Source organism: Bacillus rossius, chromosome 2, assembly GCF_032445375.1.
Source record: "Bacillus rossius redtenbacheri isolate Brsri chromosome 2, Brsri_v3, whole genome shotgun sequence".
NCBI classification, from domain to species: Eukaryota; Metazoa; Arthropoda; class Insecta; order Phasmatodea; family Bacillidae; genus Bacillus; species Bacillus rossius.
In genome coordinates, this window is record NC_086331.1 from 127,151,504 (window position 1) to 127,170,274 (window position 18,771).

The 18,771-nt window shown below is 37.3% G+C and overlaps 1 protein-coding gene across 1 annotated transcript in view; it reads right to left on the bottom strand.

Annotated features, from left to right (window-relative positions):
• Positions 1 to 411: 411 nt before the first annotated feature.
• The window catches only part of LOC134528984 (cell adhesion molecule Dscam2-like), a 98,295-nt gene continuing 79,935 nt past the window's right edge, over positions 412 to 18,771 (bottom strand). Inside the window, exons 15-21 of the mRNA XM_063362652.1 lie at positions 17,834 to 17,995; positions 10,971 to 11,252; positions 9,193 to 9,312; positions 6,382 to 6,558; positions 5,610 to 5,757; positions 2,513 to 2,661; positions 412 to 551 (exon numbers count right to left, since the gene is read on the bottom strand). Coding sequence (XP_063218722.1) covers positions 412 to 551; positions 2,513 to 2,661; positions 5,610 to 5,757; positions 6,382 to 6,558; positions 9,193 to 9,312; positions 10,971 to 11,252; positions 17,834 to 17,995 — 1,178 coding nt within the window. The remainder of the gene's footprint in view (positions 552 to 2,512; positions 2,662 to 5,609; positions 5,758 to 6,381; positions 6,559 to 9,192; positions 9,313 to 10,970; positions 11,253 to 17,833; positions 17,996 to 18,771) is intronic.

The following is an 18,771-nucleotide window of genomic DNA, read 5'->3' on the forward strand; positions in this document are numbered from 1 at the left end:
GAGCACATGATTGTCGCTGTCAGAGGGTGCATGCCAAGTTAGCTTCACCCTCTTGCTTCCAGAATCAAGAAGACGTAGATTTCTTTCTCCCAATCACTTAGTACAACAGATTATCTTACGTGTTTCCAACTGGTACTGAACCGTGTACTGGAGCACATGATTGCCGCTGTCAGAGGGTGCATGCCAAGTTATCTTCGCCCTCTTGCTTCCAGAATCAAGAAGACGAAGATTTCTTTCTCCCAATCACTTAGTACAACAGAGTAACTTACGTGTTTCCAACTGGTACTGAACCGTGTACTGGAGCACATTATTGTCGCTGTCAGAGGGTGCATGCCAAGTTAGCTTCACCCTCTTGCTTCCAGAATCAAGAAGACGAAGATTTCTTTCTCCTAATCACTTAGTACAACAGAGTTACTTACGTGTTTCCAACTGGTACTGAACCGTGTACTGGAGCACATGATTGCCGCTGTCAGAGGGTGCATGCCAAGTTAGCTTCACCCTCTTGCTTCCAGAATCAAGAAGACGAAGATTTTTCGGCCTGCCTGGGGCATCTGAAATGAATTAAAAGAATAAGGCCGGTATCACAAGACAAAAAAAAAAGAGTTTAGGTGTCGAATATGCTACACCTGTACCATGAACGAGTTCCTGGTGCACGATAATATACGGCCAGTCCTAACAGTTGCCGATCTGCTGCCCGAATTCCACGCATGCGCAAAGCTAACATTTTAGTTGAGTTTCTTCCAGATGGCGTGCCCGCGCCGGGTTCTAATGAGGACGCAAATGCGTGCTTTATTAAAATTGTATTAAAATTTAATTAATTATTTTTTTGAAAATTAAAAAAAATTACATTTTCTGATAATTACGGATTTTCAATATGGTGGCCGTGAAATCATAATACAAGATGGCGGATAGTTTTATATTAACTTTCATTAAAATTTTTTATCAATTTTTAAAAGTTTTCCGGATTTTCTAGCATAATAATTACGGATTTTCTGGCATAATAATTACAGATTTTCAAGATGGCGGTCGTAACGAAAAGTGCACCGATCTAGAATCCATTATGGTGTCCGTAACGAAACACGCAACGATTATGTTGTACACATCCAAGATGGCAGGCGTAACGCAATGTGCAACGTTTCTATAATCCAATATGGCGACCGTAACTAAATGTGCAACTAAGTTTTAAAATATAATTTTATTAAAATTTAATTAATTTATTATTTTTATAAATTTTAAATTTTTTCCCGAATTTCTAGCATAAAATTACAGATTTTCAAGATGGCTGTCATCACGATAATTGCATCAGTTAAGTCAAAATTTAAGATGGTGGTTGTGTTGTAAGAAATTGTTATTAAATTTAATTAGAATGTTTTAATATATTATTAATATTTTTTTTTACTCCTGCTGGGTATCGAACCAAGGACCGAAATCTATTAAGTAAGTAAACATTTGAAGTAGCCACATTTTTATATATATATTTTGAAATTTTTTCGGAATTTTTTATTGAAAAATTAAAGAATTTGAATTTTAAGGTCAAGGTCGAGGTCCTGATAATATCGACTTATGGCAGCTTGCTTTTAGGAGTCTTAAGCCGTTTTCAGGAATTTGTGTTCTTTCTGAGGCAACAGTCTTTTGAGGTTTTTCGAATTCCTAATTTTTGAATTTTTGAGGATTTAAACGGAAAATGTTCCCTTAAACGGCAATTTCTCCTTCGAAAATGGGAAATGTTTAGAAATTTTGAGTCATTTTCGAGTTATTTTGAGTCCAACATGGCCGCCGTGACGTCCGGCTCCAAGCCTTAAAGCCTGGCGCAGGATGCCCTATTATATACTACTTGTGTCCATGTACACAATTTTATCTACGTCCATGCCATCTGTCCATAATCTAGATGCTATTTCATGAGCAATTTTTAACACTCTGTGTTCATTCTGGTATCTCGTTTAATGTGGAGTGTTTGTCTGTCATTGATGTCATTATTGTTGTCTTACACAACAATAATATTTAATTAGGTGGATGGTTTTGGGAATTTTACGGCATGCGCTTCTTCAACATTCTCTTTAAAACAAGTATGATGAAATTTTTTTGTTTAAGGTTACTTTTCTTGGTCAGATACGTTTAAATATTCCAATTATATAATTTTGGCGTGTTGTGTTGATGAAAAAAAAAATTGCCCAAGCTAATTTTTTATTCACTGTTTTCTGATTACATGTATTTCCTAAAAGAATACGTCGCAATTATATTTTTTTACTAAAATATTATTTTTATGCCATTACAGTGTCACTGACACTAAAATTTTTATTGCCTCTGCATATTATTTTTTGATTTTCCAAATGTAAGGGTAAATATAACTAAAATTGTTGTGAGCAATTAAGTATTTTTTGTCGGGCCTCGAAACCTTGACGCGCAAAATGGCTTAGATGTATGACAACATATGTTTAAAATTATGTTTTTATATTATGTTAATACATTTTTACTAAGCTCTATGAAATAACTATAACTGTAAAATGCTCACCTTGAACATGAAGGTGAATTGTTCGCTCGGATTTTCCAAATGGATTTTCAGCAATACATGTAAAGATTCCAGTATCAGATTTCATAGTATTTGTGATGTGCAACTCAGAAATGAGACCCTTTTCCAGGGGGCTTTCTTTTATTTCATATCTGCAAATGAAATTTTTGTTGCTTTTCATGGTGTAAAATGCACAAACGATAGCCTACACCAACAAAATTGTCAGAAAAGATAACACTCAACAACGAAAATTATCAGCAAACATGATCGCTTGGATGACAAAGCTGACAAAATTTTGTTTGTTTGAAACCAAGCCACACAACGACTCAAAAACTTATTTTCTGATTCAGTAATTGAGTGATTCAGGGCACAATAAGAAATATAGAACACTTGTGCTTAATTTTGCAACTTAAAACACCATAGTTTAAAAACACACACTTTTAGACACCAACGTTCATAAATTATAGGACCAGATTTCCATTCATAAGTAATAAGGAATGCTTTACACACAAAATATTACATAAAATTTAAAATATGTCAAATAAATTATTTTAGTATTGACTTTAAAAATTTACTATACTGATACTCGTGTTCTATTTTATAGAATAGAAGTCTTAATTAATGTTTATTAAAGTAAAGCTGCTTACTGTAGTTTACACCCTGTGCACAGCTTGGTACACAATAACCCATTGGATGTACAATCTACATTTTCAAAAACCAAATAATCATTTTCACTTCAAACATTTCAAACCCGTCATAAAATAATTGCAAAGAAATCTTTCCATTTAGTAATTTGGGAATGAATGTGCTGTGTGGTTGGCGATTTGATGCATCTCCTCCGTCACAAAGAGCAAAATAACGCAGCTATAAGACAATGGACTCGCATCCAAGGGAGCTTAAGTTTAAATACCGCTTCAATTACACTTATTTCAGTTTTCCACCTTTTTCGCGGAAGGAATGCAGGCAAAAACTCAGATGATTTCTTGCTCTAGTCCAAAGCTGATTCCTCCTAACAATATAAATCTGGTATCATTGTTGTGTGTTCTCTACTGTGATTACCTGAAGTCCAAGGAACGTAATGATTAATCAACAGAAAAAAATCTTCTATCGGTAACTTGGATTCTGTTTTATGAACATTTTTCACCAAGTACACATTTATTAACACTTTACATTACCAAATCAACATCACTTACTTTTTTTACAAGTGCACTGTTTATGACAGTACTATGAAACAGGGGCAGCTGGTGCAATGTATGATTGCTTGTTGGCTCGTCGGCTTGTCGATCGTGAAGATTCGGCTATGTTCGGGCGTGTACGTCGCTCGATGTCTATTATCAGGAGCTCGTCGACCATCTTCGGTAACATTCGTGTCCTAAATTCGCAATCCAGCCCGATGGTTCACTGTTTGTGAACTATAGTGTGTGATTGTTAAATTTTTTTTAATAATTTAAAAATAGCTCAGAGGTGGACGGATTCTAACCAACGACCCTCAATACTTCAGTGCCGAGGAGTTACTTTATATGCACGGTCATCGCACCGACCATCACAAGCAGCTGAAGCACACGAGATAACAAGATCGTAGACTGTGATGAAGCACTGAGACCAAAAAGATGGAAACGACGCGTTTGAATAAATTATTCTCGTCATTGGGATTATGACAATTTGAATGACTTTGAGATGGTGTTAAAACAGAAGTATTTAGTTATATTAAAAAGACAATTAAAAACAAGTAAGGAAGAGGACAGCATCAGAAGAGATTGATTACACATCATGGGAAGATCCCAAAATATTGATCGACAGGTTAAAACATCTATTTGCTTCGCAAATTGTTGAAAATTTATCCATCACCAAAGAAAAATATACTGTGGGCTACATAGGTACAATGAATGATTTTAATAACCTGCATGCGTATAAATGTAAAAAAAAAAAAATTCATAATTTTGATTAAAACTAATATATTTTTTTTTATTTCTGGAAATCTAATTTCTAACTTAAAACTGAGTTCTCGTTATACAACTTCTAACTAAATGATATAAAGATTATAAAAATAACTAACAATATGGAGAGGAATAACAAAGCTATTCGAGCCATTGGGACCAGTTGAGCAAAATGCAACTGAAATCAGTTGGAACAGTTGTAGCCAGTCGGAGCAATAGTAGCCAGTTGCCGCACTTTTTATTATTGTAGCCAGATCCTATTGTATCCTGTAGATCGCATCCTATCGTATCCTAATGTATCCTGTCGATTGTATCCTACCGAGTTGAAAGTGTGTTCAAATGTACGTCCTTTTCGTTAAATGTGCTCAGTCAAGTCTGTAAGGACTGAAGATATAAAGGTTCATCACCTCATGGTCTTGTAGTAAGTATAAAACATTTTTCAGAATTTTTGGTCCTATAGCAATCGTAAAACATGCTTAAATCGGTGGTCTATATGATTGTAATAGGTTATGTCCATACTGTAGGTCTGGCAGTTCGGAGAATGTTGTCTTGTCTACTTGAAATAGGTCACATTTGTTTGAAAGATATGACAAGTTTGCTATTTTGGTTCGGATATGCTTGGTTTATATGTCTGATATTGGACATGACTTGGTTGGAACGAATTCTAAGAATCGATGAAGAAGGCCTTGTGGTTCGGATACGCTTGGCCTATAAGCCTGACACTGGACATGGCCTGTTTGAAAGGTATGGCAGTATCTAACATTAGGTGTCTGGATTCGGAGACGCTTGATCTACACATCTGACATTGTACATGACCTGGTTGAATACTGTACACATTAATGTCAGACCTTGATATTAGCGACACACAAATGTTCTGCAATAGAGCATGCCCACAGTTCTTCCCTGATTGCAACTAACCAGCTGTTGAAATGATTACACAGTACTTTTAATGTAGCTAATCTAACCTAACCAACCATCCACACTCTTTTTTAAGTATTTTAAATATAGCTAACCTAACCCAATTGACCAGTCTCATAATATCACAGATTTTTAATATATAAAGTAACTCTACCCTAAATGCAATATTTTTCATTCTTATTATGTAATGCGCAGGTTATAATAATGCATATAAGTTAGGGAAGTAAAGAATTGCCGTGGTTTACCGTGGATTGTGATGGGCCGAGATTTTCATGTTTCCTCTGTGCCAGGAGATGGTCAAAGGATGGTCTCCATGTGTTTCACAAGCGAGGGTCTGCGATGCCCCACGCCTCACAATTGCTTGGGAAGATTTTACCTCAAAGTCCGGAGGAACTGCCAACATTTGAAACACAGTTTATCACTGTTAAGCCGACTTTACAGGTCAAGTAATACAATATAATATTTTTATTATCTTTCCCTACTCAGGCGAAGCTAGGAAGCTGATTTGGTTGGGGATGATCAACACAATCAGCTTGTGGTTTGTTTCATAGACGAGCCAGTAAATGGCTCCCATATGAAAATTGGCGCTGAAGTGGAAAGTACCCACTTAGACGGGGAAAGTAGACGGACAATTTCAGGCAGCCAGTACTTGCCTTCATCACTGGCCACCTCCGTTTTCCCCGTCTATAAGGAGCTAAAGCCCCTTATATGGCTGTCAGAAACTGTCGGTCTACTTATCCCGTGTAAGTGGGTACTTTCCACTTCAGCAGCAATTTTCATGTTGCAGGCAGTGAAATCAAAAATGTTGCAAACAAATTGCTAAACGTTCGTGGTTCCAAAATCTATTGCATCACCACTTGGAGTCATTGGCAGCTATGTTGCGTTAGTGAAATGTTTAGTTATGTGCACACGTATTATAAAAAGCAATTTGCTGAAGAAAAAAAATAGAATCCATTGCAGTGGACATGTTCCAAAATAAGAAATAGCTCACAGTGAGGTTATGTTGCTCCCACTTACCGTGTACGACGAGGGTCACCATGGCACTCAGCCCAGCTCCTATGCCATTTGTTGCCTCGCACAAATAGTCCCCTTCGTGCTCTGGAAGCACCTGCCTGATATACAACGTGCCATTAGGAAACAGCTGAATACCTCGACTTCTGTATGAAACGTTTTGGTATTCGTTCGGCTGCCTTCCTAGATACAAATCATGTTCACTAAAATATGATACAACACCCACATCTGTGAAGAAAAAGTCATTATTTTAACGTAACATTGTGCACCTTAATATTAGTTACTTGTATGTTTTAAAGATTAAATATTCTTTAATGTTTTTTAGGCACAAGTTATTAAATAACTGTACAAATTCACAAACAATAATAAGATCTTACAATTTTAACAGAATTCCCATTTCTTAATAGCTGAAAACCTGATTAGTAGAGGTGACGATTTATAGCGCAGATATTTTGTACCAATATTATGAATATAATAAGGACTGCAGGTTCAGAGAAATGTCGGACGACTCCAACGCCATAAAGCAGCCTCAACACGAAAGCTTGGACTGCCGTGACAACTGCCGAGAAAGCCTGAGATCATTTTAATTTTCGTTTCATACAATTTATTATTCGAGTTGTTTTACAGAAATAACTTGAAGACAAAATCAGCAACTCTCACCAAAGTGATCCGGATTCAATTCACGGGGGCGAAGGGGGGAGTAAAGCCTGTTTTTTTTTCCCCAAGGGGGAATCGTGATGAATGTTGACGTGAGTATAATTATGTGTGTCGCGTGGCATTTTTATAGTCTCCACCTTTTCATTTCGCCACTGCTTCGTTCTGACCTCTTAGCACCTCTTCAACTCACATGACCCCTGTGTTGCTGACAAGTTAAGCCGAATTTCTTTCATTCATGCACTTGGTGGAAACAAGGGCGTATCTTCCTCCGCACGACCAAGATAGATACATTGGTTACCGATATGATTAGCCACCTGACACGAAGAAACAGAAAACTGGAAACTAAGTTAAGAAAATACGTGATCCTGATTGAAAAGTAGTATTAAACATGTAACTTTAGTTTCAAAAAACAGATTTTTTTTTTGAAATTATTAACAAAAAATATATTTGTTAATATGTTTACTTTATTTTTTACAAATGTTTCAAGATCAAATACTGTAAAATGGGGTGAAATGTAAGAGCTTGGTGAACAGAAACAGCCTGCTCAAAGAATTTTTATACATGCAGTCCTTTCATTTAATTTTGTAAGTTATTTATTAATATTAGTCAGAGTGACTTTGATTGCAGATTTTTGTAACCAAACGGTCTTTGAGTGGACTGTTTATATCCGCCCTTCTATGTCTATTCAACCTTTTTTTTTATTAGTGTGTTTGTATATCACATCAGTGTATTGTAATTTTTTAAGATATATTTTTAAAATTATTCCATTTTTAATAATAATGTAAATTAATAAGTTTTTTGACCAATTACTTGATATGAGTTTTTCCATTTTATATAACATTCAGAAAAAGTCCTATCAATTAAGAGCAGAATCAATTTTTTTGGCATGCTTTAATATTTCAGTTTTCTGAGTCCTGTGTGAGCATAGCAAGCAATCCCCAGAAAGAAAGCACAGTAAAAAAAAGGAATAAACTCTTTCATAGACTACGTTAAGGTATGTTATAATTTGGTCAGCAAATTGACCAAGTAAAGTCAGAATGAAAATAAACTAACGTGAATGTTACTTCACCGAATATCGGACATAGGACATTTATTTTGATATGCAATTTATGATTAAGAAATGGAAATAGAGCAATTTTTTATAAAAAGACAATTATATGAAAAAATAACGAATAACCTAAAATATAAAGGGCTCTTATATGAACGTATTTCTCTATATTAGTGTGTACATGTCAAAAATTATAAAATTATTTGCATTTAAAATTTTCGCTAATTTTTTAAATAGTACAGAATGTTTAAAGATAGCCGCTGTCTAAACTATGTGAGTGTGAGTGACAGTAAATAGATTTTTATTTAATATTTTTAATGATATTTGAATTTTTTTTGCAATATTTAATATATTTTACATTTTGGTAGAAGAATTATCTGGGTGTACAAAATTACAACATGGCCGCTTTCAAATCGGCCTGATAAAGAAAAAGAAACAAACTTTTAAGAAATTATCATAACAGGTTTAAAAGGTTCGTGATATAGAAAAGTTATCCGGATGAATAAGTTACAGTAAGAACATCCTGTTTCAATTGAGGTCAAAATCAAAACCTATTGACGCAGTGATTGCCGTTGTACGGAAACACGTCTCTTTTGATTCCCGCACTGAAATATTCGCCCGAACCTACAAACAACGCCCCTCCTACACCTGCGTGTTTGTTAGCTGCCTCTGTTGTCTCCAGTTCGAGGGATGAACAGAACAGTTAGCAGTTTTTCTCAGAGACGTTACTGTAACCACTGTGTGATGACAAATACTTCCCTCGAAGTGACAATAACTAGGGACCGGAAAAATTCGCGGGTTCAATAATCTCCAGGATGAACTCCATAGTTCTACGTACACTCGGTCAAATGTCACCCACTCATTGGCTGCTGTCTTGTGAGACGTCCCAACGTAGCAGCCTGTGATTCGATAAAGCTTTGGTCGGGTGTTTCTCATTGGCCCAGAGTTATCCAGGTGAGTTGTGAGCCAATAGCAGAGGCAGCACTGAGGTATAACTATTTGTATTTCAGCCTATCGCGAAATGAATTCGCGAATTTTTCCGGTTTCTAACAATAACAGATCCACAATGGATTTCATCAAAACTTGTTTTCTTCGCTCGTAGGTGTACTCACCGATAACTTTACGCCACACGTGGTTAGGATTAGGGAATCCTTCTGCTTGACAGTGGAGCATAACTTGGTCGTCACGTGTGACGTTCACGTCTCGTGGCTCTGATATCCACCTTGGGGGCACTGTAATTACCAAAGTTTCCCATGAAACTGGTTATTTCGTGGGAGCTCAAGTCGCACAACCCTACACTGTTAAAACAAAGTTTATACCGAGATTTCTACAACCATGCAGTGAACCGTGGTACAGATATCATGCACTGAAGTCGGGTTAAGCTTTCAAGTACTCGCGTTTCAGTAAAACTTAATATTTGTAATTATAAAATGTGTAAATAAATTAGAATAATTTTATGTACTCTATATGTAGTATTAAAATTCCACATATAACTGTTCATTGTTGTATGTATGCTACATAACGATGTCAAATGTAAAGTAATACAATTTCCTATAGTAGTATTTATTTATAAAAACTCAGTAGATAACTGATTATTAACTAGTATTATGTTCCTACACAGTCACCGAAGCAGATAAAAATCTTCATGCAAGTTAAAGTACTAATTCCACATTCGTAATTATTTTCAGAATGTTACAGAATATACTAACAAAATTTATACACACGCACATGTATATATACGCACTCATACACACACACATCATGTTCAACGCATGGTGGTCAGGGTTTGCTAACCCCACTTAACTGAGCTTAATGTATTTTCCCCGGTGATAGATAACATTTCTTCCTTGGCTCAAACGAAGTGTAACTGCGTGAATAAACTGTGTCTTTGTCTGGTAGAACCAAAGACGTAGTTTTTAAAATTGCTATTTATTTTTAGTTTGTTAATGGAAATAATAATTGTTTTTGTGACAATTGCAATTATTTTTAAAGTACTATCTTCCACACACGAAAAGTTTGGCCGAATATTTTGTAACCATTACTTGTTACTTTTTGTAAACTTCTTATTTGTTGTGTTTACGTTGAAGCTTAACTCGACCTCATTAAAATAATCATTTTGTATTTTGTAAGTTTATTATTAGGTATTATTATAAATAAATGCCTTTACACGTGAAACACACTAAATAATTGTTAATAGATGCACCGACAACTAACATTGACATCGCATGCATACAGAAGTTGCAGTTACGTAACATAGACACAATTGTCAACACAATAATTTAAAATTAATGGGATATTGTAAACTAATTTATAAAATTTTACAACATAACTAACAAATTTGATTTACAAACAAATTACTTGCGTTGAAATTTTTTTTTGAACCAATAATAAGTATACAAAATTGTCAAGTTATATTTGATTTCCAGTTATTTTGAAAGTTCGGCTTGGTTTGAAAATACAGTTTAGGAAACATGAATTTTTCATAAAAACGTTTTTTTTGACACTGAAATCAAACGTTAGACATCATAACATCGTGTACGCAATATATTTCCATAACACACAAGTACAAACGACGGTGCAAGTTCTAAGCACAGCTAACTGAAATGGCTTGGAATTGTGCAGTTTGTGAAGCGGGAAGCGGTGCAGTGGTTCACTCAAGTGTCCGGCTGGTACAGCAAACATACAGTGCACAAGTCCTGCCTGAGGCAGCGAGGAAGGCGATGGTGCAGTGAGCAGAGTGCGTACAGAAACGAAGCGAGTCTAAGAGCCGTGTGCTGGTGCACGAAAGCAAATAACCATGTGTTGGTGCAATCGACAGAACTGAAACGAGATGCGGTGCTGTGCCCACACAGACCGACAACCACTAGAGTAACCGGCAGGTTCAAGTTACCACTAACAACAAGTTGGGCTGTGACCCTCGCCTCCTTGTTGGCTGGGTTATTGGCAATGCACGTGTAATTCCCAGCATGCATTCTGCTCACACGTGGGATCGCCAGTGTGCTAGAATGAGCGTCTTCGACCAACTGAATCCCTAATCGCAGGGGGATCGCACTGTCATCCTTGAGCCACTTGAGGATGAGCGGCGGGTCTCCGGCTTGGATGACGCACTGAACCTGCGTGCGAACGCCTTCGATAAGCTCGCCAAAAGTGAACGGACCTATCCTAGGAGGAACTGGAAGAACACACTTTCATTTGAATCTTTCTACTAGAATAAGTCCGGCCACAGCTCGTTGCCCAAACCGAACAGCGACTATTCCTGTGCTGCCGACAGGGAACCAATCACTGAGGTGTTTGGGCAACGTCTGAGGCTCTTTACCATTGACCATCAGTCTGGATGAATGGGAGTCCTTAGCAGCCGAATTGGAAGCAATGCACGAGTAGTCCCCGGCATGGTGAGGCCGCAGGTTCTCAATGCTCAGGGAGCTGATATATTCACTCAACTGTCGCACTCCTACGTCCGCTCCGATGGCCAGTCCGTCTTTGCGCCACTCAATTCTGAGGGGCAAGTCTCCTTTGGTAACGAAGCATTGCACACCGGCTCGGTCGCCCAAATGCAAGTCCGTTTGAAAGGAGAAAGGAGCAATTCTCGGAGGCACTGTAACACAACATCTTCGAAAGGATGTACAAATCTGACTGTTCACACGTTAGCCAGCATTCTTTAAATACGATCAACATACTCGTGTTAATTTGATTTGATATACGTTTCAAACAATCATACACAGGAAACATTTTTACGCTACGATTTTCCTCGTTTTTTTTTTTTTTTTTTTTTTTTTTTAACAATTTTGACATGTGAACGGCTTACTTGATGTATTACAAAAATGAGACATACATTTACACACGAGTTTATTTTCCCTTAAAACAAGTTGATCTTAATTACAAGAAACTGTAAAAGAATCAATGTGAATTTGAAAAGATCAACAAATTTTCCGTTAAAACTTAAAAATATTACATGTCAAACTAATTTACATTTTAATTAGTTTGATTGTGTAAAAACATACTGTAAGCTACTGCAAATACGTATTTGACAATAAATAAAGAAAAATAAAATTTACAAATGTGCTACATTTATATGAAAAATAAAATTTATAACACCTCAGAAAATATTATAATGCTGAACACATGTTAGTATAATTTATTTCCCCATTATTTATCCTTATATTGCACGACTTTATACTGTATGATATCCATGAATTTATTCATGAATAAAATGTTACATTTGAAGACAGCTTTTTTACTAGTCGCATAACACATATCGGTGTCAACTTTTTTTACAAATGCTGCTACTGCTAATTATGAAAATATTTAACTCTTACAACAAAAATAATATGAATTGAATTGAGAATAAAATCTTAACTTATGTTATTTTTTCTTTTTATTCACATTACACATGTATAGTAGCTACCGTAAATTGTTTGACCATACCAACACCTGTATGTTTGGTATGAATAAATCTTTCCTTATGGGCATGATTCCCAAAATAGTCACCTGAATGGTCTGTATGAAATATTTTAGTAGGTATGTGAAATAGTAAAATAGTTTAACTCCGAAAGCACCCGTGACAACGTTTAAAACCATCTTTGGAATTATTTATTTTGACTATTTCAGTAATTAATTAACTTATTGAGTATGTGTTATTTCTTCTAGCCTAACAGGAATATTTGTGTCTAAAATGCATTATTTACTTACACTAATTGCATAAAATATGATTCTAAACAAAAGTAAAATTAAAACTACATTCTCGTAAGCAAAATAAAACCTTTAACTAAAATTCCTTAAGTGGCTATAGTTTTTCAATGTGTTATATATCACTGCATTGTTGCCACATTTTTCTCAAACATTGGTTGCCTAAACACTGATTTCTATAACTTTTAAAGAAAGTTGAGAATCATTCCAATACTAACCACTGGTTAGAAGTACTGTTAAAATTTATCGGATGATAAGAAGACCACATTGCAAAAGTAGGCCTAAGACATTTTAGGGGGATTGGAAGCCACGGTGGTATTTCTAAAAAGAGTTTTACGTCACACCGTTATACACAGAGGCCTAAGGCGACGGCGCCTTCACTTTTATAGTGTGATCGAGTGAGATCTCTCGCTTCCAGCCAAGGCGATCCGGGTTCGATTCCTCCCGAGGTAAAACATGTATTTTTCGCAGTTGGTTATTGTGGCGGACGATGGGTTTTATCGGGATGATCCCGTTCATGTCACCCATTTGCCTATAGTGAACTCAAGACCATTGAGTCGTTTAGCCCTATTCCATTCATGTGAGCACTTGTGAGGAAACCTGTAGCCGCGCAACAGGGAGGGCGGATGGATGTAGCCCCATCCCAAAAAAAAAAACCTAAGAGTAGTATAGCTTTCTAGGTCCTGCTACAGGAGTAGCAGTGAGGTGCTGGTGCCAATGTCCGCGATCTTGGATCCTGACGTCACGGCGGCCATCTTGGATGACCTTGACCTTGACCATGGCCGCTATCTTGGATCTACCATCTTGGATTCCGCCATATTGGATTACACAATTTTGAATTATGATGTTACATCTGCTTTCTAAAACTTTCCACCATTAAAAATTATGACATCTCTTGCAATTTATGTTATGGCGGCCATCTTGAAAATCTGTAATTATTATCCGATTTTAATGGGAATAATTACAAAATTTACAAAATAAATAATTACATTTTCATTAAGATTTTATTTCAAAACCCATTTACATCATGGATCTTGGACTCATCGGCTCGAACTCGGTGAGTGCAAAAAAAAAATAGCGAAGGATCCTTCCTCCACAGAAGCCATTGACAGACTAACCGCTCACCACTAATGCCAAGGTACATTTAACGTCAGCTTATATAAAGAAACGTCCACCATTTTGTTTTATTCTGCTGGAGGTTGCCATCTTGGATCAGACATATTGTTTTCATCTGCTAGAGTGTGCTATCGCCATGTTAATTTAATTTTTACCTGCTAGACTGCAATAATTATTTATCGCCAGGTCACCCGCCATCTTGTAAATCTGTATTTATTAAGCTAGGAATTCAGGGAAAATTCCGAAATCCATCAAAAAATCACTTATTAAAATAATAATAAAATTTATCGATTACTGTGATTGGTTCGAACCTTGCTCGATCCAAAACTGTTTGTTCTAGGTAAAAAAAAAATACATTTATTCAATATAAAATGGTGAAAAATCCTAAAAGCAGCTTAAATGCCTCATCTACTAGCCTTCAGTAAGCCTATGATGACATATTGGCTGCCATCTTGGAAATTATTAAAATGAACCTAGAAAATCGGGAAAAATTTAAAAAAACATCAAAAAATTAATTATTAAAATAATGATTGAATCAATCGATTTCCATCCTTGGTTCGATAAGTGGTCAGTGAAAATAGTAACTAAAACTTAAAATAAATTTTTAATTCTGTTTCCTATTACTTTTAGTGGAGTTGATTAATCATTTTCTCTATGAAAAAGACTCTAAACAAGATACCTGTCAAGATCAGTGTAGCATACAAAATAATTTTAAAAAATAGAATTTTACAAAAATAACAAAAAATATACAACAAATAATAATAAAAATATTAAAATATAAAATTCCATATTGTGCTATAACTCTATCGTTCCTGAACAAACGAGACGTTCACTAGCTGATGGAAGTTGTTTTGTAATTTTTTTTAGTTTTGTATTATTTTTATTGTTTTTGGTAATTTTTTGTTTTTAATTTTATAATTATTTTTTGTGGTTCACTAACTTAGATTTAGGAAAACGCGTACTTGTTTTCTCTGTGTGCTCCTGATTATTACTGTTATTATTTTGTTGGTTTTCTCTACTTGCTCCTGATTATTCCTAATGAGACTTCTGATGGTTTTCTCCATGTGCTCCTGATTATTCCTGTCAATATTCTGTTGGTATTCTTGTTGAGACTTCTTCTGATATTCTCCGAATGTTTCTGTTTATTCCTGAGAAAACAATCCCTGTATTTAAGTATTTTGTACTGAGACAGCCTAAAGCTGACAATATCGAAAACTGTGATGAAGGTCTTTTAAGCCTATTTTAGGATGTTTCACCATTTTAGATTGAATAAATGTTTTTACCTAGAATAAAAATTTTGAATTGAGAAAGGATAGAACCAACCACTATATTGGATCAATCAATTATTATTTTAATAAGTATTTTTTTATGAATTTTGGAATTTTCCCTGAATTTCTAGATTAATAAATACAAGTTTCCAAGATGGTGACCGATACATTTGACAAGATGGCGGTCGGCCTGCCATTAAATAATTACTGCATTCTAGCAAGTGAAAATTAAACTAACATGGCGGTAGCGCACTCCAACAGACAAAAACATTATGTCAGATCCAAGTTGGCGGCCTCTGTACGAAAAAAAGATGGCGGACGTGATGTCATAATAGCTGGTGATATATACCTTGGCATTAGTGGTGGACGGTCAGTATGTAAATGGCTTTCATGGAGGAAGGATCTGTCGCCATTTTTTTGCCCTCACTGGGTTCGAGCCGAGGAGTCCAAGCTCCATGATTTAAGTGGGTTTTGAAATAAAATCTTTCTGAAATTGTATTTTATAATTTTTTATAAATTTTAAAATATTTCCCATTAAAATCGAATAATAATTACAGCCATAATGAAAGTTGCAAAAATGACATCATAATTCAAAATGGTGGAATCCAAGATGGCAGAACCCAAGTTGGTAGATTCAAAATGGCGGCAGTATTAAAGGTCAAAGGTCAAGGTCAAGGTCATCCAAGATGGCCTTTGAGAAGTATAAATCCAATATAGCGGACATCGGCACCAGCACCTCACTCCTACTTCTGTAACAGGATCTACCAATCTATACTACTCCTAAGAAATCCTAAAAATCAATCGTTCCCACCAAAGAAGGGAAAGAATTTAAAAGCAAACAACAAAGAGTTTATCCAACCCTCTCTCACCACCCAAAAAATTAAATTCTGCCTGTGCTCGTGGCTGATTTAGAGGAAAATTTGAATTTTTAATTTTATTTGTTTCTTAAAAGGGAAATTTTCTCTGAAAAATGTGAAAATTTTGGTATGTTTGTTTGGTTAAAAAAAGGAAATTTCGAATGTTAAAGTTCACTGAAATACGAAATGGTGGTCTTTCACTGACTCTCATCACTCACCAGAGCCTGAAACACGTGTAAAACTTGCCTATTACATATACCTAATCACAGCACTTGTTTGTTGATTTTTATTATATTCTAGTGTACACGTACATAATTCAACTTACATGAATTATATTATTTTAAGTAATTAATACATAATATTGGCTATAAACTAATTTAATAACTAAAACATTCTTGCAAGTGGAGGTAATTTATGTGAATCATTTGGACATACGTTATTGCACGTTGATATCTTGTGAATTTGTAGATTATTGTCAACTTATTGGATATCAAATGCAAGTAACTCAGCTCTTAAATGAAATAAATTACCAATGTTTTCCACTCAAAATCTTATTCATTTCGTCGATGAGTAAATACAACAGTAACGTGTTAGAACTATATCACAAGAGAGTTTCTCAAATCTGTTACACTGAATACCCAAGAATACAGAAGCGAAATTACTATTGGCACTGCCAATCCCAGCTTGTAAAATGTTACTTGTTGACAGTTACGCTGAAATGTCATCTGATGCCGTGTAGGTTGTTTAGAATATGTGAATTTGTAAGGTACGTAACCGCGCTGCATGCGATGAAGTTGAGAACAACACACTTTGTTTATTTTTGGTCAGTTTTTTAAGCTACATTTTATTAATTTCATCCGAATCAAGAAAAGTTGTATACTAAAAACTATGACCTCCAGATCACCTGACGAAGTAATTAATATAAGTAATATACAGTTTGATTTGAAACACCATTAATTAAGAACCCCAAATTAAAAAAATCAATTATGGCACTTATTTCATACCATTGTCAATTAAGAATCAAACTAGCGATGAATAATACGGCTGAACCATCACTGCTTAAAGATAAGCCCTTAAGAAGGTTAGCCTTACCAACAGTGAATGTTCCCAGTCAAGCATCAATCAATCAACCCAATGACCAACGTAGGGCTACATAGACTAATAATTAAAAACACTAAAAACACATTTCGCTTCTGTATGCTTAAATATTCCGAGTCCGTGATTTTTTAATCTATTTACCGTTAAATAGTACTTTTTACCGACAGCAAAAATATATATATATGAGTTAGTCTTTCAGTACTCGCCAAATGTGTAACATCAAACCTCGGTAAGGAGCAAATTCATGTGTTCACGTGTTGCAAATAAACTTAAAATACGAAACATGGACACGAAATAAAACGCAGAATTTTTTAAAACAATCCCGAGCGTGATAAATATACGCAAACTGTGTTTTCAACTGAATTTCTGGACGCAGATCACACGTAGTTTCTACACCCGCCGCTAGAATTCGCTGCCGGAGCAGCTACGTCGACTATAGAAATCTCCTAAAAGGAATTGAAAAAAAAAAAATCTGAATCCCGGGTTTGGTTCTGATTTACGACAAGGAATTTTATTAAAATACTGCCCATCTTGTTGAAAACTCATTGAACCGTTAGTACAATAAAGATTTTTCTTTGTATTTGTGAACTTTGGTATGCGCCATCCGCCACAGATGGCAGCACCGTGACTATACAGCTCCAGATGTCCTGCACCGAGAGTTAAGACGTTACACAAAAGGGAAAAAAAGAGCAATGGCGTTGTGGAAGCAGGCGAGCTGCGCAGTGTACCTATAACATTGAGCGTGAGTGTCTGCGCGGAGGTGTGGCCTTGCTTGTTGGACACCCGGCAGCGGTAGTCGCCCTTGTCGGCGTCTCTCTGCACGTTCTGGAGCAGCAGCGTGCCGTTCGGGAAGACGTGCTGGCGTCGGTTCAGCGGCAGCGCGTCGCCGTCTGCGAACAAGAGTCGCCGTGTCGCCGTGTCCCCGTGTCGCCGTGTTGTCGTGTCACCGTGTCGCCGCGTCGTCGCGTCACCGTGTCACCGTGTTGTCGTGTCGCTGTGTCGCCGCGTCGCCGCGTCGCCGCGTCGCCGTGTTGGCGTGTTGCCGTGTCGCCGTGTCATCGTGTCACCGTGTCGCCGTGTCGCCGCGTCGCCGTGTCACCGTGTCACCGGGTCGCCGTGTCGCCGTGTCACCGTGTCACCGTGTCGCCGCGTCGCCGCGTCGCCGTGTCACCGTGTCACCGCGTCGCCGTGTCGCCGTGTCACCGTGTCACCGTGTTGTCGTGTCACCGTGTCGCCGTGTCGCCGTGTCGCCGCGTCACCGTGTCGCCGTGTCGCCGTGTCATCGTGTCACCGTGTCGCCGTGTCGCCGCGTCGCCGTGTCACCGTGTCGCCGTGTCGCCGCGTCGCCGTGTCACCGTGTCACCGCGTCGCCGTGTCGCCGTGTCACCGTGTCACCGTGTCACCGTGTCACCGTGTCGCCGTGTCGCCGCGTCGCCGTGTCACCGTGTCACCGCGTCGCCGTGTCGCCGTGTCATCGTGTCACCGTGTCGCCGTGTCGCCGCGTCGCCGTGTCACCGTGTCACCGCGTCGCCGTGTCGCCGTGTCACCGTGTTGTCGTGTCGCCGTGTCGTCGCGTCGCCGCGTCGCCGTGTTGGCGTGTCGCCGTGTCGCCGTGTCGCCGCGTCACCGTGTCGCCGTGTCGCCGTGTCATCGTGTCACCGTGTCG